Genomic DNA, 26,661 nt, shown 5'->3' on the forward strand with positions numbered 1-26,661 from the left:
ATACAGTACGGAAGCACGTGGCACACGCACAAACAAAAATCCTACAATCCATCAATGTGCACTAAAATACTTCGGAGAACAAAAAATCTGGTCTACTAATACATACAAACAGGGGATCCATTTAGAATTAAAATGTGGCTTTATTAGGAAGACTTACCTTAATAATGAAGAAACAATTCTGAAAAAAGATGATGACAATCCGAACTGTCCTTAGGTCCGATCAATGAAGTCTACAGGATACACTCGCCTAGAAAAAAAGTTCCACACGCTACTAACTCCTTTTTATTGTGGGTAAGAGTGGGCTGGGCAAGGCGGCTGTGACATCACAATGTGGGAGGTTCACTGGCTCATCCATAGAGAATTCAAATGAGGCTGTGTTTACGTCACTTTAGGGGAGGAACTATGCTGGGGACTATAGCAAGAGCTGTGGCAGATGTGACATAATCTTTTACGAGCCAGCTCGAGGTTTTCAACTTTTGGTTTAAAACGGAAGCTATAACAGTACGGAAACATAAGAAGGCTAAGAGGTAGAACAGGTGAGTGAATTATTTTGTAAGGCTGCAGTGTTGACTTTTTAATATTGTATCAACTAATGGGGACTAAACAGACACCAGGTTGAGCAATCGGGTTTAATATCCCGTTGTTCTCCTTTAAAGCAGAGAAGGTGTTGACGAAAATGGAGGACAACGCAAAATCTATGCAAACAGTCAAGGATTTCTTACAGGTACAACCTTCAAGATTTAGCAGACACTGGCCTACAAAGAATTGGTCCTTTCCAGTGTCAGACAGGCCACAAAGGGGCAGATAACAGACAAACAATGGGGTGCTTCTACCTCCAAAAGTGGAGAAGACAAAGCACAGCCATACAGGAAACAGTCCCAATGACTTCCCTCTGCCTGCGCCAAGCACTGATCTTAAGGCAGCACCTTTAGGGGGAAAACTAGCACTTTTTCATCAAAATTGGCACATAATAACCCAGGACAAATTGGTCTTGAACATAGTGTCACAAGGCTACAAGTTTCACTTTCATACCCTGCCAAGGGCACACGGTTTGCCAGACCTGCCAAGAAATCAATGGGCAGAGGCACAAAAGCAAATTTCATCCCTCATGGACATGAGGGCCATTCAGCAAGTACCAGAGCAAGAGCAGGGACAAGGATTTTACTCAAGACTTTTCTTAGTACCAAGAAAGGACAAAGCCTGGAGACAAATACTGGACCTATCTATTCTAAACACATATCTGAATATTCCAAAATTCAAAATGTTGACTCTGCAGCATGTTGGACAAGAAGGCTTGGCTTGTGACTTTAGACCTAAAAGAGGCATACCTGCATGTCCCAATCAGACAGTCATGCAGAAGATACCTAAGATTCATAGCTGGCTCAATGCACTACCAATTCTCTGCACTGCCCTTTGGCTTATGTACTGCATCCAGGGTCTTCACAAAATGCCTAGCTCCAATAATTGCATTCTGCAGACAAAGAGGAATACAAATATATCCTTACTTGGACGACTGCCTCATTCAAGCAGAGAACAAGGACATTCTACTACAGCATCTGGCGTTTGTAAAAAGATTACTAACATGCCTAGGGTACACAGTAAACGAAAATAAATCAAAACTAGTACCCTCTTAAGAGATACCATTCCTAGGTGCAAGCTTAAATACAACTGCCCAGATGGCTTATCTCATGCCAGACAAACAAAGGCAACTGACTACTTATTTCAAACTGTTGGCAACAAAGGCCCAGTTATCTGCAAGAAAAATTCTGCAGGCTTTGGGCTTCATGGCATCCTGCATTCTGCTAATTCCATATGCAAGACTGCATATGAGGAAACTTCAATGGTATCTAAAAAGTGTTTGGACTCAACATTGTCACAGCCTGGAAACAATAATTACCTTCATTCCCTGCCTGCAACAGGAGTTTCGATGGTGGGCAAAGGCCCGTCACCACAACAAGGGACAGCCATTCACTTTACCCACAGCCAGCCAGACATTAACAACAGATGCATCAGATTATGCCTGCGGGGGGCCCACATGGCAGGAAGATGTATTCAGGGCACATGGTCCGCAAGCCAAATGCATCTACATATCAATCAAAAAGAGATGCTAGCTGATCAGAATGCCCTGACAGCCTTCAAGGATCAACTTCATCCGGGACAACTACTGATAAAGACGGACAATACCACAGTCATGTGGTACATAAACAAGCAGGGAGGCACTCATTCCTATCCCCTTTGTAGACTAGCCATGACTTTGTGGGACACAGCATTGACTTACCAGGTACATCTGCAGGCACAATTCCTGCCAGGAAAGATGAATACTCTGGCAGACGAACTAAGCAGAAACCTCTTGGATCCCCACGAGTGGAAATTGGATCTGCAAGTCTTCAGCATGATAATAAGGAAATGGGGATGCCCGGACATGGATCTATTTGCTCCCCTCACAACTGACAACTACAGAGATTCTGCACAAGGACTTTTCACAAGCAAGCATGGAAAGTGGATGCTCTATCTTTCAGCCGGAAAAACTTAACAGTATATGCCTTTCCTCCACTGCCCCTCCTCCCCAAGGTACTCCTAAAGGTCAGACAAGAGAAGCCAAAAATGATACTGATTGCCCGAGACTGGCCCCGCCAGCACTGGTACCCAATCCTAAGGAACCTGTCTCAATACCTAGCCTGGACATTACCTCAAATTCCTCACTTACTGTCCCAACAAAACAATCAGATCCTGCACAGCCAACTCAAGACCTTAAATCTGGCAGCATGGCGGATAATGTAGTCATTCAAAACACTCCTCTTTGTAAAGCAGTGATGGATGTTATTTTGGAGGCCAGGAGGCCTAGTACTAGAAAATCTTATGCTGAAAAATAGAAAAGATTCTGTGCTTGGAACCAGGCACAAGGGATTGACACGATTGTACCAGATATTCCTCAGATTTTGCAATACGTAACTGAGATGCTGGACAAAGGCCTATCCTTTTCATCAATTAAGAATCATGCCTCTGCCATTTCAGCTCATTACAATACAGAGCCACCTATTTTCTCTCATCCTTTACTAAGGCAGTACCTCAGAGGAGCCAAAAACTTAAGGCCTCCAAGGAGATCACCAATACCTGCATGGGACCTCAATTATGTCTTGGAAAAACTCACCCTGCCTTCTTTTGAGCCAGCCAATACAGCTGATATAAAATTTTTGTCTTGGAAAACAGCTTTGCTCCTAGCAATAACCTCTGCAAGACGAGTCTTAGAGCTACAGGCACTCATGGCTTTGGAACCTTTTATCATTTTCCATCCAGATAGGGTTTGTCTGAGGACAAACCCGACATTTATGCCTAAGGTAGTGTCCAGTGTGGCCCTTAACCAAACTATTCACTTGCCTACCTTTTATCCTAACCCACAGATTAAGGGTGAGAGACTTCTGCATTCTTTGGACATACACAGACAGCTGCGCTTCTACTTGGACAGTACCAAAGCTTTCAGAAAAAGTGAGCAATTACTAGTGGCATATGCTGCAAGATCACAAGGGAAGGCCATCTCAAAGCAGACAGTTTCAAAGTGGATAGGCCACTGCATTCGTTTCTGCTATTCACAACATGGCAAACCAGTGCCTAAGGCCATTAGGCCACATTCAACCAGAGCAGCAGCCACTTCAGCAGCCCTCCTCAGAGGAGTTCCAACCAAAGACATTTTAGAGGCTGCAACTTGGAGTTCAGTGCACACTTTCGCAAAGCACTATCACTTACCACTCTACTCTAAATCCAGGGCAGGCTTTGCCACTGCAGTTCTGCAGGGCCTCATAGCCACTCCTAATCCTATTTAGCTCCAGCGTTCCAACCTTAGCTTTGGGATTCAACCCAATTGTAATGACTGCAACAGTGAAACATGATGAACATAGTACAGTTGTGTACCTACCGTAAATGTAGATGTTCAAGTGTATTCACTGTTGCAGTCCAGGTTACCCACCCACCATCCCCCTTATCTTTGCTGGAACTTATCTGTACTTCTCTAGTGTATACAGCCTATGTGGTGTATTTGCTTGTAGATGAAGGAATAATTTACATTGGTGCATGCATGCTTTATTTACATATTTTTAGCCTACCCTTTTTGGGGCACCTGACATGTGGGGCAAGAAAAACTGAAGAAAATGGTGTCTGCTGCATCTTTTATACCCCTGGTGCACTGACGTCAGGGAGGAGGCGACAGCAACCGACACCGGACCTAGACTTTGGAATTCAGGCCGACTGCGGGTAGCCTTCCAGCAGGATAACCCAATTGTAATGACTGCAACAGTGAATACACTTGATCAACTACATTTATGGTAGGTACACAACTGTACTTTTTTCCTCCAGAGCCAGAGGTTTTTCGATGCTGATCCCCTTTATTGGCTTCTCCCTGCCGCCTCTCCAGGCCCATCTCTGTGGCTTCCTCTGCTGGGTCCACCCGCAGTCTTTTTGAAGCTGAGGTGGACAGGATGATGTGGAAATTCATCCGGACCCAGATTCAGATGGGAGTCTTGCCTGCTCCCTCCCACTCCGAGGCTGGGAGCATGCAGTCTGCCTTTATGCCATTTGCTCTTTCTCCGATTCGATCTCCATTTTCGGAGTCCTTGGGTCTGAGGTCCCTTGGCATCAAGAGGTTGGCGGCGATGATACCTTGATGCCGACTATTGCCCAGAGTGGTTCGGCTCTTACTAGCTCGGGGCCATCCAGCTCTCTGAGCAGTAGCCTCGGTGCCGGATGGGATGGGGTGGTGTTGGCTTTGAAGTTTTCGGAGTCTGCCTTTCCTGTCAGGGTCTCGGTGCCTGGAGATTTGGGTCCGGCTCCCCCCATTGAGTGTGAGTTACAGACCCGGCCTTGATCCCAGATTCTGGGATTCATTCTCCTTCTGCTTTCGATGTGCTGGAGAGGGTTCTGTCACTTTCCACGAGACTCTTGATGCCATCATCCTCGGAGTCCATCCTTGCACCCTCTCTTTCTGGTCCAGATTTCACCATCCTGCCCCATCAGGGACAGCCTGTTGCCTCTCCTTCCCAGGGAGTTCCCCCACGAGAACAGCCCGAAGTTTCCGAGTCCTCTCCAGAGACCCCTTCTGAGGAGCCCCCTCAGAAACATACATGTAAAAGGAGGCAATTGTACTCCCCGCCAGAGTCCCTCACAGAAGACAACTGACTTAGAGGAAGGGGAGGGGGATGTTCTTTGTGTTTCACTGTTGCAGTCATTACATTTGGGTAATCTGCTGGCAAGTTGCCCTCAGTCGGCCTGATTAACAAAGTCTTGGGTCCTGCGTCGGTTGCTGTCCCTTCTTCCATGGTGTCAGGGGTATAAAACATGCAGCTGACACCATTACATCAGTCTTTCTTGCCGCGCGGTGCCCGAAGCAGAAGCAGTTCGCAAGTGCCAGTTGGCCGACTCCTGAAATGTTCGTTTTTGAGTTTCAGAACCAAAGTCTTCAACTAAAAGCTAAGTACCCCGTTGGGGAAACTTTTTCTTGCTCCTTACCGATGTCAGTAAAAGTTAATAATTGCATTACTTGTGGGAAGCAAATACCTCATAAGGATTTTCATTTGTACTGTATTCCTTGCTTTGGCCCTGACCACGACGTACCTTGCTGTTGGTTTTGTGCTTTATTTAATCAACGCACTATCCATCGTCTGTACATTTTTGCTTCTAAATATTTCGGTTCTCGGTTTAATTATCCAGAAATGTTGTCGGTTAGCCATCCGACTACTGGAATACCGAAAAAATGCAAAGAAAAAGACAGAGACAGGCCGTTGATGTCCAAAACTGCCAACAATGCTTCTCTTAAGCCAGTCGCCAGTTCACCAGTACTCAGTGAGGTGCTTTTGCAGCCCCTGATACCCGCTATTTCTGATGCGCAGGCCTCTACTGAGACCCATTCGGAGTCCGGTATGCTGCAAGATGCTTCACCTATGGAACCCGTGGATATCTCTACCTTGGATGGGTCTGGAGCCGCTGTGCAGGCACTAGCTTCTGAGGGTGTATTCAAGCCTACAGACTTGCATATTAAACCGACACCACCTACAATATTAAGGCCAAAATCTCGATCCGTGTCTAAAAAACCGACGCCCAGGCCACATGTTCAGGCCCCTATGCCTATAAAACAAATTATCAAAATGGCTGAAGATATAATTACTCTAATCAGGGGTAGTCAACCCCCCGCCTTCTAAGGGGCCTAGGGCTGAACTTGACTATGAATCTTCTGAACAGGATTCTGTTTCTTCTGACTCTTCTAATGAACAAGACTTGTACATACCTACTTATGAGGACTCTGATGCAAAGGATTCCATTCCTTCTGGTTCTCCCCCTGAGGATTTTTCTTTTGGGGAAACTTTACATACCTTAAGGGAGCATTTCCACTGGGAAAGTCAGGATTTTTCTGAATCTAAAAAGGGGCTTAGGGATTTCCTTCTTCCTCCTCAGCATAGGCCTTTGGCAATACTTCCTGTATTAGACATTGTTGATGTATTTTCAGAATCCAGTACGGCCCTTGATTCCCTGCCTCCGGACCCTTGTAAACCAGACAGATACTACAGGGTTCCTGACTCCCACAAATTTCTCTTTAAAAATCCTGTTGCGGACCCTGAAACCATTTCTCAGGGGCCCAAGGGCATTGAGGCTTCTACTGCTAAAAATCCTACTCCTTCTGATAGAGACTCCAGGGCGCTGGATAGATGGGGTAAAAAGGTTTATACTTCTGCAACCTTGGCAGACAAGGCTTTAAACTGTCAATTCCATATGCTAAAATATCAACAGCATATCATGGGATTGTTTAAACAGAAAATGATGTTGATTGTGTGGAAAATAAGGATTTACAGGATTTATTGCATTCAGCTGAAGAAGTTGGAAAACATACTTTGCAATGTGGTTTTGATTCTTTGGAGGCCTCTTGCAGGGCTGCTGTTACTGGGTCTGTACTTAGAAGGCATGCTTGGCTTAAGGAGCAATCTCTGCCTGATCATGTTAAAGCAAAACTGTTGGATGCTCCTTTGCAGCAGGACCATCTCTTTGGCAATAAGGCTGAAGAAGTTCTAAAAAAGATGGAAGATGAAGCTAAATCTGTGCAAACTGTGAAAGATTTCTTATAAGTACAGCCTCCAAGATTTAGTAGGCACTGGCCTACTAAGAACTGGTCCTTTCCAGTTCCTTCCAGAGCCACTCAAGCCAAACCCAGACATTCCAAAAGCACCAGGTTTCAGTCCCAAGGGACTTTCAGAACTAAGCATTGGGGTGCCTTCGCTTCCAAATCTGGAAATAACAAGACACCTCCCTATGGTAAACAGTCTCAATGACTTTCCTTTAAAATTACCAAGCTTACTTACCTCCTAGCCGCCCCTTTGGGGGGAAAACTGGCTCTTCACGCAAAAAACTGGCAACTTATAACCCAGGACAAATGTTTTTTAAATATAGTGTCCCAGGGATACAGATTTCAATTCCACACTTTGCCAACTCCAAATGGATGGCCAGACCTGCCCTCAAGTCAGTGGGCAGAGGCTCAGAAACAAGTACTTTCCCTCCTAAACATGGAGGCAATTCATCTAGTACCAGAAGAGGAAAAGGGACAAGGTTTCTATTCCAGACTTTTCCTGATACCCAGAAAAAACAAATCATGGCGTCCAATTCTGGGCCTGTCTACTCTAAACACCTTTCTGGACATTCCAAAATTCAAGTTGCTGACTCTTCACCAGTTACTTCCTATGTTAGGCAAAGATGCCTGGTTGTCAACTCCAGATTTAAAAGAGGCTTACCTGCATATCCCAATCAGGGAATCTTGCAGAAGATACCCATGTTTCAAAGCAGGCTACTTGCATTATCAGTTCTCTGCACTGCCCTTTGGCTTATCTACTGCACCCAGGTTATTTACAAAGTGCCTGGCACCAGTAATTGCATTTTGCAGGCAAAGAAATATTCAGATATATCCATACCTGGACGATTGTCTAATTCAGGCAGAAAACCAGGCCCTTCTTTTAAAACATCTGGCGTTTGTAAAAAGGGTTCTGACTTGTCTAGGGTACACTATAAACGAAAATAAATCACAACTGGTACCCTCTCAAAAAATTACATTCCTGTGTGCAAGCTTCAGTACAACTGCCCAAATGGCTTTCCTTACGCCAGAAAAGCAAATTCATTTGGTGACTTGTTTCAAACAGGTGGCCACAAAAACTCTGCTATCTGCAAGACAAATACTGCAAGCCTTGGGGTTCATGGCCTCCTGCATTCTTCTAATTCCATATGCAAGACTGCATATGAGGAAACTTCAGTAGTACTTAAAAAGTTTATGGAGTCAACATTGTCACAGCCTGGAAACAATAATTACGATCATACCTTGCCTGCAACTAGAGTTCCTATGGTGGGCAGTGGCCTGCCACCAAAACAAGGGACTGCCATTCACACCACTCCCTGCCACCCAAACCCTAACTACAGGCGCATCAGACTATGCATGGGGGGCTCATCTGGCAGGGAAGTGCATTCAGGGCAAATGGAGACCAAATCAAATGCACCTTCATATCAATCAAAAAAAAAATGCTAGCTGTACAGAATGCACTGACAGCCTTCAAGGACTACCTTCACCCAGGGCAAACTAATGGTAAAGACAGGACAACACGACGGTTATGTGGTACATAAACAAGCAGGGGGGTACACATTCCTGCCCTCTCTGCAGACTAGCCATGGCATTGTGGAACACGGCCTTGAGCTATCGGGTACAACTACAAGCTCAGTTCCTGCCAGGAAAACTGACTATTCTGGCAGACGAACTAAGCAGAAATCTCATGGACCCACACAAATGGAAACTGGAACCATGGATTTTCAACATGTTGACATGCAAATGGGGGAGCCCAGACATAGATCTTTTTGCCTCACCCCAGAACTACCAGTTGGACAAATTCTGCACAAGAACTCCTCACAAAAAAGCCTGGAAAGTGGATGCTCTGTCCTTCAGCTGGAAAAACCTATCAGTCTATGCTTTTCTTCCTCTGCCTCTGCTCTCCAAAGTTGTACTAAAAGTCAAACAGGACAAAACAAAAATGATTTTGATTGCTCAAGACTGGCCTCGCCAGCACTGGTATCCACTCCTACGCAGTCTGTCACAAATTTTTCCATGGCACCTGCCTCAGACACCTTCCTTACTGTCTCAGCAGGAGAGCCAAATTCTGCCCCCTCAGCTCCAAACATTGAATCTTGCAGCTTGGCTAATCATTTAAATTCCCCCGTAGCATCCCTCAACAAACCTGTGATGGATGTCATTTTGGAGGTGAGAAGGCCTAGTACTAAAAAATCTTATGCTGACAAATGGAAAAGATTCTGTGCCTGGAATCAATCTCAAGGGATAAGCACAGCAGTGCCCAATTTACCTCAGATTTTGCAATACTTAACTGAGATGCTTCACAAGGGCCTGTCTTTTTCTTCCATAAAAATCCATGCCTCAGCCATTTCAGCTCACTACAACACAGAACCCCCCTCTCTTCTCTCATTCTCTGCTAAAGCAGTATCTCAGAGGGGCCAAAAACTTGAGACCTCCCAGGAGAGTTCCAACCCCTGCCTGGGACCTTAACTTTGTATTGGAGAAACTCGCTCCACCTCCTTTCGAGCCAGCTACTACTGCAGACTTAAAATTTATTTTCTGGAAAACAGCCTTCCTTTTAGCAATCACTTCAGCTAGAAGGATTTCTGAATTACAGGCCCTTATGGCAGTGGAGCCTTTCATCATCTTTCATGCGGACAGGGTGTCACTCAGGACCAATCCATCCTTCATGCCCAAGGTGGTGTCCAGTGTGGCTCTTAATCAGTCCATTCATTTGCCAACTTTCTTTCCCAATCCACAGAACAAGGGGGAGTGGATTCTGCATTCATTGGATGTACACAGACAATTTAGATTTTACTTGGACAGGACTAAATCTCAAAGACAATCTGAACAATTGCTGGTAGCATTTGCTGCAGGGGCAGAGGGAAAGGCTATTTCAAAGCAAACCATTTCTAAATGGATAACCCATTGTATTAATTTCTGCTATAAGCACCATGGAAAACCTATCCCCCAGGAGATCAGATCCCATTCCATCAGAGCTGCATCTACTTCTACAGCCTTTCTCAAAGGTGTTCCTACCAGGGATATTCTAGAACCTGCTACTTGGAGTTCAGTTCATACTTTCACCAAGCATTATCACTTACCAATTTTCTCTAAATCCAGAGCTGGCTTTGTCACTGCTGTTTTGCAGGGCCTTATAGCTGGTCCTAATGCTGTATAAATCCATCCTCCCAACCATAGCTTTGGGAATCTACCCAAATGTAATGACTGCAACAGTGAAACACGAAGAACATAGTACAGTTGTGTACACTTACCATAACTGTAGATGTTTGAGTGTATTCACTGTTGCATTCCTGGTTACCCTTCCTCCAGCCCCCTGTTTTTTCTCTTACTATGCCTCTACTTTCTTTTACTATACTTAAAAGCCTTTTTGGTGTATTTGTTTTTGTTTGGAGGTATATTTTTATGTTTTAATTATTTATATATTTTGCTCCCCATTTGGGGGGCACCTGACATCTGTGGCAAGGAAAACTGATGTAATGGTGTCGGCTGCATGTTTTATACCCCTGACGTCATGGAAGAAGGGAACAGTATCCAACGCTGGACCCAAGACTTTGTTAATCAGGCCGACTGAGGACAACCTGCCAGCAGATTACCCAAATGTAATGACTGCAACAGTGAGTACACTCAAACATCTACATTTATGGTAAGTGTACACAACTGTACTTTCACCTCGGTCACCCCCGGATGATATCTCCTTTGGAGACATGGAAATCCTGCACCAGCGTAGGGGGTGGTCTGCCCAAAAACCCAACCCTGATGAGTTGGTGTTCTAGAGGTGTTTGGCACAGGACCCTCTACCTCCTCTGTGTCCCCTCCCATGGATCCACTTGTGGATTTGATTGCATCTCGTTCATGGAAGGAACCTGACGCAGTGGACCCCATCCCCAAGTGCTCTTATAGGATTCTGTGTATGCCGTCAGACAAGCAACATTGGTCTAAGGGGTCCCCATTTAATGCCATGGTGGTGACTATGGCCACCAAGAAAGAACTCGCTCATGAGAGCTCTAATGTCCATCCACCAGACCGAGAGTCTCTGGCCATGGACCATTTCGGGAAGTGGGTGTACCCTTCAGCCATGTTTGCGGTACTTGCGCTGAACTGCATGGCATGTAATCAGACTTCAGCAGGACCTTGTCAAAGAGTTTGTTGAGCCTTCCCCGGGGTCCATGTCGGTGAAGGAGAATGTGTTCTCGTATGGCCACCCTCACTTAAATTTCCAACACCTCTATGAGGCTCCTGTCACATGCTACTGAAGGTGCCTCTAGAGCAGCTGGTCTTTGGAAGCAGTTGGGGGATGTCTCTCACTGCACCCAACAGCCTGGGAGTCTATTACAGATGATCATTGAGCATTACAAAGCATATCCAGAGGATACTCAATCCCCTTTATTTAAATGCCATTCCCACCCAAGCACCTCCCGGATGTTCCACCTGCGCAGTGGGAGGAAGCAGCAGTGGAAATTTCCAAGCTGCTTGAAAAATGAGTCATCCAGCTAACCCCTCCAGATAGGTCTGAATCAAGCATCTATTCCAGATTCTTTTTAGTGCCAAAGAGGAGTGGGGATTTAAGACCCTTCCTTCATCTTTCAACCCTAAACCTGTCAGTTGCCAAGACAAAATTCTGGATGGTCACTCTCCAATCTATTCTCCTCTTCCTGCCCAAAAACGACTGGATATGCTCAGTGGACCTCCAGGACGTGTACTACCTCATCAAAATGGAGAGGCGCTCTCGGAGGTACCTCGTCTTCTGGCTGGGGGACAGTCATTACCAGTTCAGAGAGCTACCCTTTGGTCTAACCACCACCCCCCCAGGGTGTTCACCAAAGTGATTGCAGTGAAGGCTGCTCACCTGCGGCTGCAGGGGTTCCAGGTCTTCCCCTACCTGGATGATTGGCTTCTTTCTGCTCCCTCCAGGCATCACCTCTACCAAGCCAAGGATCTCCTTCTCCAAACCGCCCACTAGTTGGGCATAACCATAAGTCTCAACAAGTCCCTATTGGATCCGTTTCATGTTCTAGACTTTATTGGAGCTCAATTAGACACCATTCAGTGCAAGATTTTCTTACTCCGGACAGACTTCAGTCCCTCAGACATCATATGTTGTATATTGCCCAGACCCAATATCCCCCTGCGGAATCAATTCTTGAGGCCTTGGAGTCCATTGCAGACTCCATCACCCTCATCCCCATGGCTTGTCTGCATATGTGTGTTCCCTAATGGACCCTAGTAGTCCAGTGGTCCTTACTAGATCTGCTGTTAACCAATCCAGTTCATCTGTTTCCCACCTGCAGGGATTTGCTTCTCTGATGGCTTCATTCCCCAGATCTTCTTCTGGGTCGCTCATTTATTCTTCCCTCCCCAATGACCATGGGGCTCCCTACTCTTGGGGGGGGGGCATTGCATGGGAAGGACAGTTCAAGGCACGTGGTCTTCCCTGGAGACCCATCTGCATATCAGTATATTGAAGGTGAGGACGGTGCTGTTGGCATTGCAAGCTGTTCATGCCCATCTTCTCCTAGAGACAGTTGCCATCCAGACAGACAACATGTCTGCAGTCTGGTACATCAGCAAACGGGGGAACCAGGTCTTACTTCCTCTGATCCCAAAATTCATACAGAAAGCTCGACGGCTGGGGAAGCATAGTGATCCTCATTGCGCCCTTCTGGCTTCTCCAAGTATGGTTACCCTCTCTGTGGTCTCATATAGTGTGTCCTCCTTGGACATTAGATCCGGTTCTGGATCTGATCTCGCATCTCTCAGGGATCCCATACCCAGATCCAGTTAGTCTGAAGCTTACTGCTTGGCTGCTCCAGTTCCAGGACTCCAGGGGCTGTCTTCTCTGGTTAAGATGATTTTGGTAGCGGCTCACAAATCGTCCACTAGGAAGGTTTATTGCAGTAAGTGGAAATGTTTTTCGATGTGGGTGACTCAGCATGATTTGGGCCCTTTCACAGCTCCAGTCCCTACCAGTTTCTGGCAAATATTTTTCATCAGGGTGCCAGCTTTTCTACGGTTAAGGTTCAGCTGGCAGCTATCTCTAATTTTCATATAGGAGACAATTTGGCTTCCCTAGCTTCTTCCAAGTTTTGTAAAGCCTTTTTACTTCGGCCTCTAGTCAAGGACCCTACGCCACCTTGGGATCTTACTCTAGTTCTAGAAGCCTTTGTTTCTTCCTCCTTTGAATCCGCAGCTACAGTGAATTTGCAGTTTTTGTCTTGGAAGACAGCTTTTCAGATTGCTTTTACCTCAACTAAAAGTGTGTCGGAGATTCAGGCCTGATCTGTCAAGGCCTCTTACATGGTGTCTCATAAAGACATGGTGTCCTTGCGTATGAACCCTTCCTTTCTTCCGAAAGTGGCTTCAGAATCTAACATTAATCAGGTTATCAGTCTCCCTGTTTTCTTTCTGAACTCTCAGAATAAGGGAGAGTATAATTTGCATTTGCTTGACGTTCATAGGCAGTTGTGTTTTTATTTGCAAAGAACAAAGTCCTTTCGTAAGTCTGGTCAGCTTTTTGTTTCCTTTTGTAAGCTTTTTTTAGGAAAACCTGTGTAAAGGTGACTATTGCTCATTGGATCTCTCAGTGCATACCTCTGGCGTATAAAGCCAGAGGATTATCTCCACCAGGTCAGGTCTAGGCACATTCTACCAGGTCTGTGGCTACTTCAGCAGCCTTTTGTTCTAGGGTTTCTTTGGAAAACATTTGCTCTGCAGCTACTTGGGCATCTTTGCACATATTTATTTCACACTATATGTTGAATCTCTTGTCCAGAGGCGGGGCATCCTTTGACTCGGCCGTGCTCCGGAATGTCCTTCCATGAGGACCTCCCAGGGTCTTTTGGTAGCTGGGGGCTCTGTCCCACAGGTTGAAGATCAAATGAAAACAACAACTTCAGATAAATAAGTTATGTACTTACCGTAACGTTCCATCTGAGTTGTTTCATTTTCATTTGTCTTCAACAGTCCCTCCCTCCTTCCCCCTGCCTTATGCAGGCTGTGTGGTAGACCTAATAGAAGAGACATAGCCCTTACTTTGGCAAGCCTTTGTCTTTCCTATAGTGCTTTCATGGTACTACTGCCAAGGTGTTAGGCTCTTGGTTAGGTTGGGGTGCTAATGTTCTCAGCAAACTTGATCTGAGAGGGGGGGGAGGCAGAAGCATTGTGGGTAGGGAAGGAGCTTGGAGCTTGGATCCGATGCTGGAAAATGAGGCCGAGTCAGATCTGTACTGGATCTGTATTCCCACAGGTCTACAGGTTGAAGACAAATGAAAAGCAACAACACATAGAACGTTATGGTGAGTACATAACTTTTTTATTAAACCCTCGGCACAGGCAGACGCAGATTCCTCTCCTCCCTTATTAGCCCCCCAAAACACTTGAACTGAAACCAGTCTCAATTTCTGTAATAAAAAAAAATATTGCTGACCTTAAAACCTACCACCCCTAATAACATATCATCTGATTAATTAAACATTTCTGCTGATGCCCTGGCTTTTCCTATCCCCTTCGTAATCAACTGCTCCTTCACTGAAATCTATGTCCCAACCCTGTTGCTGCATTCTTCCTCTCCGTAAAGGTGGAAAATCAAATGAGCTGTCAAATTTGAGGCCTATAGCTATACTGCTTCCACACTAAAAAAATTTTGGAGAGGTGTATCCAGACTCAACTTGTCAGCTTTCTCACTGACAGCTACCTCCTTTCCCCTACAAAGGATGTTTTCTGTCCTTTTCATAGTATACGTACAGCTTTCCTCCTTAGTTTTATAACATCTGTTAACCAGCATCGAAACTCTGGGAACTTAGTCTCAACACTTTTCCTAGATTTAGTCAAACCTTTCAACATGGCATCCCAACAGAAATTGCTTCAAAAACTAGCTTGCTTAGGAATGTACAAAATTTCAGAAGGTGTCATTTTGCCATTTTATTGCCTGTTTGACAGGTAGCTGGAGAACCAAGAGGCAATAAAATGTCAAAGTGACACCTTCTATTTCCTTCCGATTACAGTGGGTGTCCCTGAAGGATCCATTTTAAGTCCCCTGTTGTTCAATATATTCATTAATGATCTCAACCTAGCTTCTAAACAAGCCACTATCATACAGTACACAGACGATTCAACAATCATCCCTTCTGATAAAAGCATAGATACATTAAAACAACTTATCCAGGAGTCTTTCTCCACCAAAGAGGACTGACTTTTTAATATGCAGCTGCATCCTTAACCCTAAAAAAAAAAAGTATCCTATTTACCCCAAAGCACTCAACAGACTGCAAAAATAATTTCAAAATCACGTTCTCTAAGACACCAACATAGAACTAGTAAATCAAACTCATCTTCTAGGAGTCACTATTGATGGAAGCTTAAAATTTGATCACCACATAAAACCAGCAGTAAAACTCATCTCCCAAAAGCTAGGTGCACACTATAGTCAAACAATACCTCACAGGTAATGCCAGAAAAAGTACTGCTGAATCTCTTCTCATCTCTCTGTTACTTTATCCTGCTCCCATCTTGATTAACATATAATCCACTTAATTTTCACTCTTGGAACAGTGCTGTAATAAGGTAGCAAAATTTGTTGCCAATCTTCAGTATAAGATACATCACTGTCTTGTCTTAAAAAAAATGGTGGTTAGAGTTACACTTTCCTAATTAGTCACTTCCTGTAAACTCATCTATTATCTAGCAAAATACCCTAGTTTGCATACCTCTCGACTGAACGTCCAGATCTCCCCTTGTATTTTTGGTCTGTTCCTCATAAAATCTGTGATTTTTCTGGCCACTTATTGAAGATTGAAGTCCTTAAATAATGGCACCCATTTCAGTTTCATTTATTATTTATTTATTTTATTTTATATTTGTTTACCAGGAAAGTCCAACTGGACACAGCACCTTTTTCAGCAGAGCCCGGGGGGGGGCTCCAATTACAGTCATATTGTTACAGTGTAAAAGTATACAGAGAGTACTAGTTAAACGCATCTCAATAGCTTACAAATATTATCAAATACCACTTTGATGGTAATTAACAGTTACAAAATGATGAAGAAAACTTTTTTTTTTTTTTTTAAATATGGAAGAAGTCCCATTGTACATCATTGTGCTTCAAATACAACTGTAAAGAGGATTATTTACCTACAGATGTAGTTACTAATTGCTGTTAGATTAAACTAATCTAATGGGCAGTAGTATATATAGGAACTAGAGAAGATCTATCCAGGGGAGTGACAAGTGCATAGCTAGGTGTCCACAAGGTGTGACTAAGTAGCTTTTTAAATTGTGAGATAGAGCTGTTGGAAGTTGTTGGGATTGGCAGTTTATTCCATATTTTAGGGATGGAGTTAGAGAAGAGAGATTTCCCAGCTAAGTTATTGGCTTTGGTGGTATCAAGAAGGTGTAGGTTACTGGAGTGAAGAGATCGGGCAGTGGTGCCTGATGGAATGAGATTATGGAGAGAAGGGTTTTTCTCAAGTTGATTCAGAATTTCATATCCTTCATAATTCCTATCCTTCAGAAAATGCATGGTAACACAAAACCTTTTATTCCAGTAACTTTCTAAGTTTATAAAAACAATATTTAAAATTTGCCCCCCCATTTGTTTATCCAGATTTCTTGTGCTAAGAGGTTGAGAGGTATGCTAGTTTTAAAAATATTTTCCAAATTTATAACCCAAATAGACAGCAGAGATCCACTGTCAGAGTGTTAACTGTTACAAAAGCAAGCAACTCAGCTAGTGACACTCTTGTACTTCACTTTCCTGGCCAAAATGTGGAACTCCCTTCATTTCTCACGCTACAAAACACAATATAAACACCTACTTTTTTAAGGCAGAAACTAGAGAATACCTAAAAGAAGAATGACTCTAAATACACAACTCCTGGATGATGAATGTCCTCCCCCTTCTATCTCCTATTCTTTCCAAGCACTGTATCCTTAGTTATTGGTCCAATATCTCCCATTGTCCTCTAACTCTGCCTCTTCTTCGTTCTATCTATCCTAAAACATTGTCCGACCTCTTAATACTAATCCTAGTTTTCCTCCTTTTCTGACCTTCTAATAAGTTCTCTTCCTAATATGTTTTATTGCTCTTTAGATAATGCTGCTATTACTTTTTGGTACTCTGTTTAAATGGTATACATTTGTTGATTATTTGTATATGTCTGTTGATTTACTTACATGCCTCTGTTTACAGTGTTCTTTATGTGATGCCCCCCCCCCCCCGAGCTTTTACATTTTGTACAATTGTTGATTACTTGTGAACCTCCATTTACTACTATCTGCCCAGTTGGACTGTCCTGTTAAACAAATGCAGTAAATAAATAAATAAACTGAAGTTAATGCCTGTAGCGTCTTACATCCTTGGCCAGGAGAGTCTACTGGCAGCCTCTTCAAGGAGAACCTCTCAGGACCTCAACGAATGGCTGCTGAAAAGGGAAATCTTTCTTGACCTTGCATATCACTGGAGAGTGCCAGAGCTGGATCTTTTTGCTTCATCTGCTCGAGAACCTGACCTCTTTCTCAGTGCTTTTCTACCAGTACCCCCCACCTTGAGGGTACTGCTAAAGGTGGGTTCAGACAGGTCCAAAATTATACTTATTGTGGCCCCGGTAACACTAGTTCTTCCTTCTCCTGACTCTCACTGGGAGGAGTTAAGAACATTCCTCACTGCTCATAGACTTTCTAACCAAAAACCAAAGATCTGTCAGCCACCTCAGTCTGACGACTCTCAGGCTAACAGCTTGGAAGATTGGATGCTGTCTCTATCCACTCAGTCTTACTCAAAGGATGTTTTAGTCACGTTAAAAGAGGCTAGAAAACAGAGTATAAGGAAAGTATATGTAAGCTAAATGCAAAACATTTTCTATCTTGTGCAAGTCCATTTTTTTCTTCTCAGCCAGATGTGCAGAAGATACTTGAATACCTCTTCAGTCTGTTAAAACAAGGGGCTATTTTATTTCAGCATCAGAATCCACATTTCTGCTGTCTAAGCTTGTCCCCCCTCAAATTTATTCACACCCCTACATGCAGCAGTTCTTGAATGGGATAATACACATGACCACCCCCCCCCCCTGGACCTGAATTTTGCACTTGGAAAAAATTACTCTGCCACCCTTTGTGCCAGCGGTTTCAGCCCTTGTTAAGCTGTTGACATGGGTATCCACCCTGCTGTTAGCACTGACATCAACTAGATGTAGGTTTCAGTAATTCAAGTCCTGATGGCAAGGAGCCATTCTTCCGACTCACACAGGGTCAGAGATGCACTGAAAACCAGTCCCTCCTTTATGCCCAAGGTGGTCTCAGACATTTCTTTAAATAAAGCTCTTCACTTCCATGTGTTCTTTTCAAACCCCTAGAATAAGGGAGAGAGAATCTTACACTCCCTGGACATTCACAGACAACTAAGATTTTACCTCCACAAGACAAACTTTCCAAATGGATCTCTACAGCTATTGGTGGTAGCCTTAACAAAAGGAAGACAAGGTGGACCAGTTAGCAAACAAACTCTTCCCAAATGGATTGCAAACTGCATTTCTTTCTGTTACTGTCAACATTTTAAACCGATTCCTGACAAGGTGAGAGCACACTCCACTAGCCATAAAGCCACCACAGTTGCCTTTTTGAAAGGAGTGCTCACCTAAGTCCATTCTAGAGGCTGCCCTGTGTTCCGCTGTTAATACCATCACTAAATATTACAAACTTGGTCTGTCTGTAGGTGAGATCTGGGTTTGCCTGTACCATCTGCAGAACTTTGCTGTCCCTGGATCATATCTCAGTCCAGCCACTGAACAAGAATCTTTGGGAGTCTTCCGAAGACTCATTAGTGCAGTATTAACTATGATGACCATAGTATAATTGTGTATGTATTTAACCATATTTGCAGATGTTCGAGTAGATCAGTGTTGCATACCATTTCCTACCCCCTTCTGTCTCTGTCTCCCTCTGCCTAGGAGTGGAATACACCCTCTCATCCATGCATCATCCCCACCTCCTATCCTTTCCTGCATCTCGATGGGTGGGCATGTCGTGCTCCACATCAGGACCATCTCACTCTGATCTTGGACAAGAAAGACCTGGAGATAGCTCCTGCAGATGCCCTCTTTATACCCCAACATCCTGACATTGGACAGCAGCTGATGTCTGTCAGCTGGGGGATGGTGAAATACTCTGGTGTCCTGGCTAGTCATGGGCTTCTGCATGGCAGGAAAGGCAAAGACTCAGTATTGCAACATTGATCTACTCGAACATCTTGAACAATGGTAAGTTAAGTAAACAATTGTACTTTCATATTAATGTAGAGAGGGCTTTGCTGTGCATGTATTCTCTAAAGATCACATCCAGAGATAAATGGAAATTCTTACATTAAGATGCCATCCTCATTTTGCATGGGTTTGGTCTAAACCACATGGTAATAGCAATGTTTTAGAACTGTGAATGAACTTGGTTAGCAACCTAGTATGTTAGATATTTGAAGTAACGTTTTGTAACTGTATTGAGAAAAATCTGTGCAGAGTATTATTCGTTTCCTTAATTTATGACTGTATTGTTTCTTTTTTGCAGCTTCTACTCGTTTTGTGAAGTGTGAAAAATGTCATCATTTTTTTGTTGTTCTGTCAGAGGCAGACTCTAAAAAGAGCTTGAACAAAGAGCCCGAATCAGCAGCTGAGGCTGTGAAACTGGCATTCCAGCAAAAACCCCCACCTCCTCCTAAAAAGGTAAATTTTAATCTCAGAAGGGTGTCTGTTTTTGGTAGTTTATACTTGAGTAACACTGAAGGGTTAGAGTTGGTATTTTAAATAAGAAGAAAAAGGAGGTTCTGTTTTGTCATGTATTGTTGGGCAGCATTACTTCTGGCTTTAGACGATAGAAGTATTTTTTTTACTGCTGTCCAGCAAATGTTAGGCATTATTAAATTCAAAATTTGAATTGTTAAACACCCCAAACTCCAGTCTCCCAACAAGCATACAACAGCATCCCAAACACACAAGCAAACCAATAGTTCAGCCACACTTGCATCCACAGCTCTGAAAAAAAGCATACCTACAGTATTATCATCTACATAAGCTAACCCTAATAACAGCAACCTAAACATCAAAAGTACGGGCAACTAACTGTAAAGAAACTACTCATGCCCCTAGTCAAAAAAGCAGTGAAATATAATATAAATAAGATACTTCACAGAATTGTGAAATAAATCTTTAAATGTTAAGTAATGAGAGCAAGCTTAACTAATTAACTGAATCACTATAAGATTATTTGTTATATTTTAATTAACATAGTAATTTTATAAGTAAACAAAATAAGGAAACTTGAATGTATAGTGATGATAGAAGTAGAATTGTTAATGTTATGTTTACTTGACCATTGAAAAATATATATATGTAATATTTATTATAAGTTAAGTGATAATTAATGAATTTCAATATTAGAGTAAAGTAATAATAAAAATGTAATTATTTTAATGAAGAATTCATCCGAATTTCCTTTTTGCTTTTAAATGTATTTAGAGAAATTTTTTATCATGAGAAAAAATATATTTTTATTTGTATGTTAAGATTAAATGGTACTAAGCAAACTAGTTTAAAAGTAATTTTTCATTTAATTTCTTTTTTGTTTTCACTAATTTTCCATCCATTTCTTTTGACTTGTATTTTCAAAGAGATGTTGTTCCAATCCATGTCTTCTATTTTTTTCTAGCATATTAGATGTTCTTCATCTCACATTGCTGCAGTCCTTACATATGGGTAGTCCGCTGTCCTCGGTCGGCCCGAATACCAAAGTATTAGGCTGACGTCGGTCATGGGCGCTCAGATCTGACATCAGAGCGTCAGGGTATAAAAGCGCATGACCGACGTCATATCCTCAGTCTTTTTTGCCGCATGGTCCGATGCAGAAGCAGCGTTGCAAGTGCCGTTCGGCGTTCTGAAATTTTCGAATTTTGAGTTTCAGACCGAAACCAAGTTGGGCTAAGTACCCCGTTGGGGAATATTTTTGTTTTTTCTTGCCTCAGTTAATTCCGGATGTCAGAAAAAGTGAATAATTGTATTTCTTGTGGGAAACAGATACCGCATAGGGATTACCACTCGCTTTGTATTCCTTGCTTGGGACCTGAGCACGACGTAGTTGGGTGTCGGTTTTGTGCTAGGTTTAATAAGCGCACTATAAAACGAAGGTTAGATTGCGCTAGGTTAGTCTTTGGTAAGCGGTGTAATTATAATATGCCGTCGGATCCTCCGACGCCCGCTTCCACGAAGAAGCGCAAAGACAAATCTTTGAAACCTAGGCAGGATGATTCGTCCGTTTCGGACGCCGGTCCTTTAGAAGCTACAGTGGAACAAGTGGATCCGGCTGAAGTTTCTGTTGAGTCCCAGGGGGAAACTTTGATTTTGCAAGATGTAGCCTCACAGGAGTCAGGTCAGGCTGAAGGGGCCTCTCAGGTTACTGTTCTCCCTTCTATGCCTAAGGTGGTTAGGCCTTCTGCTACTATTTCTAAGGCTCCTTCTAAGGGCAGGGCTGTTTTGCCTTCCTCTGGTGTCAGTCCAGGTTCTTCAGGGTCTGTGCCTAGAAAGCACATGCTTAAAATGGCAGAAGATTTGATTACTTTAATTAGAGGTTCTATGCCCCCTCCTGATAAGAGGCCCAGGGTAGAGCCAGAGTTGGAAAGTTTGGAGCAGGCCTCTGATGATTCAGAGTCTTCTGCTGAAGACATTCAAGATTTTCCCCCTTATTCTGATTCTGATGCAGAGGATTCCACTCCTTCTGCTTCTCCTCCAGAGGATTTTTCATTTTCAGAAACTCTACATTCCATGAGGGAGCATTTTAAGTGGGAAGGACAGGATTTCTCTGATTCACGGAAGAGGCTTAGGGAGTTCTTGTTTTTACCACAGCATAGACCCTTAGCTATACCTCCTGTTTTGGATATTGTTCAAGATGTTTTCTTGGAAGCTTCCCTTAATCCAGATTCTGTGCCTCCTGCGCCAGTTAAACCGGACAGGTATTACAGGGTGCCTGAGGCTCATAAATACCTGTATAAGAGTCCTAGGGCGGACCCAGAAACTATTAGTCAGGGGCCTAAGGGTGTTAGAGCCTCTGTTGTAAAGAATCTGGTTCCTCTAGATAAGGAAGCTAGAGCTTTGGATAGATGGGGTAAGAAGGTGTATACCTCTTCTACTTTAGCAATGAGGACTTTAAATTGCCAGTTTCATATGTTGAAGTATCAGAATTTCCTCCTTTCTCAGCTAAGATCTAAAGTGGATGCTTTGGCAGAGGGCATAGAGTGTAAAGAATTGCAGGATTTAGTACATGTCTCTGAACAGGTGGGTAAGCATTCTTTGCAGTGTGGTTTTGATGCTTTACAGGCTTCTTCTAGGGTGGCTGCCACTGGTTCAGTTATTCGTAGGCACGCCTGGCTTCAGGATCAGAATTTGTCCGAGCATGTTAAGACTAGAATTCTGGATGCCCCTTTACAGTCAAGTTTTGTTTGGTCCTCCTGTGGAGTCAGTATTGAAGAAAATGGAAGACAAGGCTAAGTCTATGCAGACGGTTAAAGATTTTTTGTAGGTACAACCTCCAAAGTTTAGTAGAAATTGGCCTACTAAGGGATGGACGTACCCTTCTTCTGATTCTCAGTCTAGGGGTAGATCTAGGCGTGGTAGGGGCAGAGCTCAGAGTACCTTCAGGCCTAGAACATGGAGTTCGCCTGCACAATCTGCAGGTGAGGGCAGGGGCCAGTCCTTTCGTAAACAGGCCCAATGACCTGCATTTTCAGCTGCCAGATTCCTCTTGCCTGGCAGCTCCTTTGGGAGGAAAGTTGGCTCTTTTCAAGCAAAACTGGCTTTTAGTCACCCAGGACAAATGGGTATTGGACATTATGAACTGAGGCTACAAGTTCTATTTCCATACTTTGCCTCCTTTCAAAGGCATGCCAGACGTTCCTCCTCGGCAAAGGATAGAGGCTCACAAACAGATTTCTTTACTTCTTCAAATGGGAGCTATACAGCCAGTTCCTCTGCCAGAAGTGGGCCTAGGATTTTATTCTCGCCTGTTTCTAGTTCCAAAGAAAGGGAACACGTGGAGACCGATTTTGGATTTATCTATCCTCACCACTTATCTGGACATTCCAAAGTTCAAGATGCTGACATTACAACAGCTTTTACCTCTGTTGGGAAAAGATCACTGGATGGTTACTCTGGATCTCAAAGAGGCTTATCTTCATGTTCCTATCAGGCCCAGTTGCAGGAGGTACCTGCGTTTTCGGGCTGGAAATTTACATTATCAGTTCTCTGCATTGCCCTTTGGCTTATCTACTGCGCCCAGAGTGTTCACAAAGGTTCTGGCTCCAGTGATAGCCTTTTTCAGGCTAAAAGGAATACAGATTTATCCTTATTTGGACGATTGCCTGATTATTGCACAAGACAAGGACGAACTTCTTCATCATCTACAGTATGTGATGGTAGTGTTAAGATGCCTAGGGTATTCTGTGAACGAAACAAAGTCCAGTCTAGTACCCTCTCAGGACATGTGCTTTCTGGGTGTGAGACTGAATACAGCTTCCCAGATGGCTTTTTTGACCCCGGACAAACAAAGAAGCCTTTCTCTTTATTTCCATCAAATGTCTCTACAGTCCAGGCTGACTGCAAGGACAGTCCTTCAAGCCTTGGGGTTCATGGCATCTTGTATTCTGGTGCTTCCCAATGCCAAACTGCATATGAGGAAGCTTCAATGGTATCTCAAAAATGTATGGACACAACACTGCCAAGATCTAGACACTGTCATTCAGATAATACCTTGCATTCAGAAGGAATTTTTGTGGTGGGCTCAGGAATGTCACCTAAACAAGGGACTCTCTGTGACCCGACCAGAGGCGAGTCAGATTCTAACGACAGATGCCTCGGACAAGGCTTGGGGAGCACACCTCAATGGAAAATGGGTGCAAGACACGTGGCCTGTCAAACTTCAACATTTGCATATCAACTTGAAGGAAATGTTAGCAGTCCAATTTGCATTGATGGCTTTCAAGGATTTACTTCATCCAGGACAGGTGTTGGTTCAAACAGACAACACTACTGTCATGTGGTACATCAACAAGCAAGGGGGAACCCATTCGTACCCTCTTTGCAGGCAAGCGATGATTTTGTGGGAGACTGCTCTCAGTTTACACCTCAATCTTCAGGCAGGGTTTCTACCAGGAGCACAGAACTCCTTAGCAGATGTGTTGAGCAGACAAATAGTGGATCCTCACGAGTGGAAATTGGATCCTCATATATTTCAAAAGTTGACAGTGTTATGGGGGACTCCAGACATAGATCTGTTCGCTTCCCCACTAAATCACCAGTTGCCAAAGTTTTGCACAAAGATGTTTCATCCCACAGCTTGGAAGGTGGATGCCCTATCATTCAGTTGGAGCAATCTTCATGTCTATGCCTTTCCACCTCTGCCTCTCCTCTCCAAGGCACTCTTGAAGGCCAGACAAGACAAGCCATCCATGATTCTGATAGCGCCGGATTGGCCTCGACAGCACTGGTACCCACTACTGAGGAGTTTAGTACGGGAGCCTCCATGGCCTCTGCCTTTGATTCCGCACCTTTTGTCTCAGGAGGGCAATCACTTCCTCAATGTCAAGGTTCAGTCTCTGCATCTAACAGCCTGGCATATTCTGTTTTAGACCCTGGAGGGTTTCAGCTTCCACAACAAGTTTTGAATGTTATTTTGGAGGCCAGAAGGCCTAGTACAAGGAAAGTTTACGCTGATAAATGGAGGAGATTTTTTATTTGGAGCAAAACGAAGGACTTTGATGTTTCCAAACCTGATTTAAGTGTTTCTCTTCAATATCTTGCTGAGTTATTGGACAAGGGTTTGTCTTTCTCCTCGATAAAGGTTCATGCTGCAGCCATTTCAGCTCACTATGACTGTGACCCTCCTTTATTCTCTCATCCTTTGTTTAAGCAATTTCTTAGAGGGGCAAAGAATATAAGACCCCCACGTAGAGCTCCTACTCCTGCTTGGGATCTCAGTTTTGTGTTGGAAAAACTTACTCTACAACCTTTTGAGCCTGCAGCTACTGCCGAGTTAAAGTATTTGTCATGGAAGACTGCTTTTTTGTTGGCCATTACCTCTGCAAGAAGGGTTTCTGAATTACAGGCCCTTATGGCAGTGGAGCCTTTCCTGATTTTTCATAAGTATAGGGTATCTTTGCGTACTAATCCTTCCTTTATGCCTAAAGTGGTTTCTAGTGTGGCCTTAAACCAAACTATTCATTTGCCTACTTTTTATGCAAACCCCCAAAATAAAGGGGAGAAGATTTTGCATACTTTGGATATTCACAGGCAGTTACGTTATTATTTGAGCAGAACCAAGGGGTTCAGACAGTCTCAGCAGTTGTTTGTTTCTTTTGCTTTGGGTTCTCAGGGTAAACCTGTTTCAAAACAAACTATTTCTAAATGGATTGGTTTTTGTATTTCTTTCTGTTATTCCCATCATGGTAAGGAGATTCCGGCTGGAATCAGACCTCATTCCACTACAGCTACTGCCACTTCTACTGCCTTTCTAAGGGGGGTGGCTACAAAAGATATTTTGGAAGCAGCTACTTGGAGCTCAGTGCATAATTTTTCTAAACATTACCACCTTCCTCTTTATTCTAAGTCTAGGGCTGGATTTGCCACTGCAATATTACTGGGCATTTTAGCAGCCCCTAATGCTTTATGATTTTGCCATCCACCCTTTACCGTTGCTTTGGGATACTACCCATATGTAAGGACTGCAGCAATGTGAGATGAAGAACATAGTACAGTTTTGTACCTACCATAAATGTAGATGTTCGAAGATCCACATTGCTGCAGTCCAATTTTCCCTCCCTCCTTCCCCACTGTCATTTAGCATGGTTATATGGTTTTGGTGGTGGTTGTTGTTAGGCATGTTTTTGGGAGGTATTCTGTTTTTGGCTGTGGCCTTTCTTTCTAGGGCCTTCTGACATCTGGGGCAAGAAAAGACTGAGGATATGACGTCGGTCATGCGCTTTTATACCCTGACGCTCTGATGTCAGATCTGAGCGCCCATGACCGACGTCAGCCTAATACTTTGGTATTCGGGCCGACCGAGGACAGCGGACTACCCATATGTAAGGACTGCAGCAATGTGGATCTTCGAACATCTACATTTATGGTAGGTACAAAACTGTACTTTTTCAGGAAAGTCATGGCAGTGTCTAGATCTTTGAAGGATTTGATTTCATCAGGAATAAGTGTTTTAAGTGTGGCAGGGAATAGCAAGTGGTCTTAAATCTGTCTCTTCCTGAGTTCTTTTATTAAAGGTAAAAAGCATTTCCTTTTAGACATCACAGCAGCAGAATAGTCATTGTCAAATCATATCATTCTGTCTTCTACCTTGATTGGACATTTAGACCAGGCTATTTTAAGAATTAATTCTTTGTTTTGGGATGCAAAAAAATCACAATATTAGACCTCAGCAAAGGATTATTTTTTTGAAGAAGGTGTAACCAAGGATCTCTGGGGTAATTTTATGCCATACGGCATAGTTTCAGGCAAGTCGAAAACCTTAGGGAGCCAAGG

General features: G+C 43.5%; 1 protein-coding gene across 2 annotated transcripts in view; it reads left to right on the plus strand.

Annotated features, from left to right (window-relative positions):
* Positions 1 to 26,661, plus strand: part of CLPX (caseinolytic mitochondrial matrix peptidase chaperone subunit X) — a 1,745,917-nt gene that overhangs the window by 460,858 nt on the left and 1,258,398 nt on the right. For both annotated transcript variants that reach the window (XM_044078662.1, XM_044078663.1), the window contains exon 4: positions 19,655 to 19,809. In XM_044078662.1, coding sequence (XP_043934597.1) covers positions 19,655 to 19,809 — 155 coding nt within the window. The remainder of the gene's footprint in view (positions 1 to 19,654; positions 19,810 to 26,661) is intronic.

This window comes from Protopterus annectens, chromosome 7.part1 (assembly GCF_019279795.1).
Source record: "Protopterus annectens isolate FY-2018-M chromosome 7.part1, PAN1.0, whole genome shotgun sequence".
NCBI lineage: Eukaryota > Metazoa > Chordata > Ceratodontiformes > Protopteridae > Protopterus > Protopterus annectens.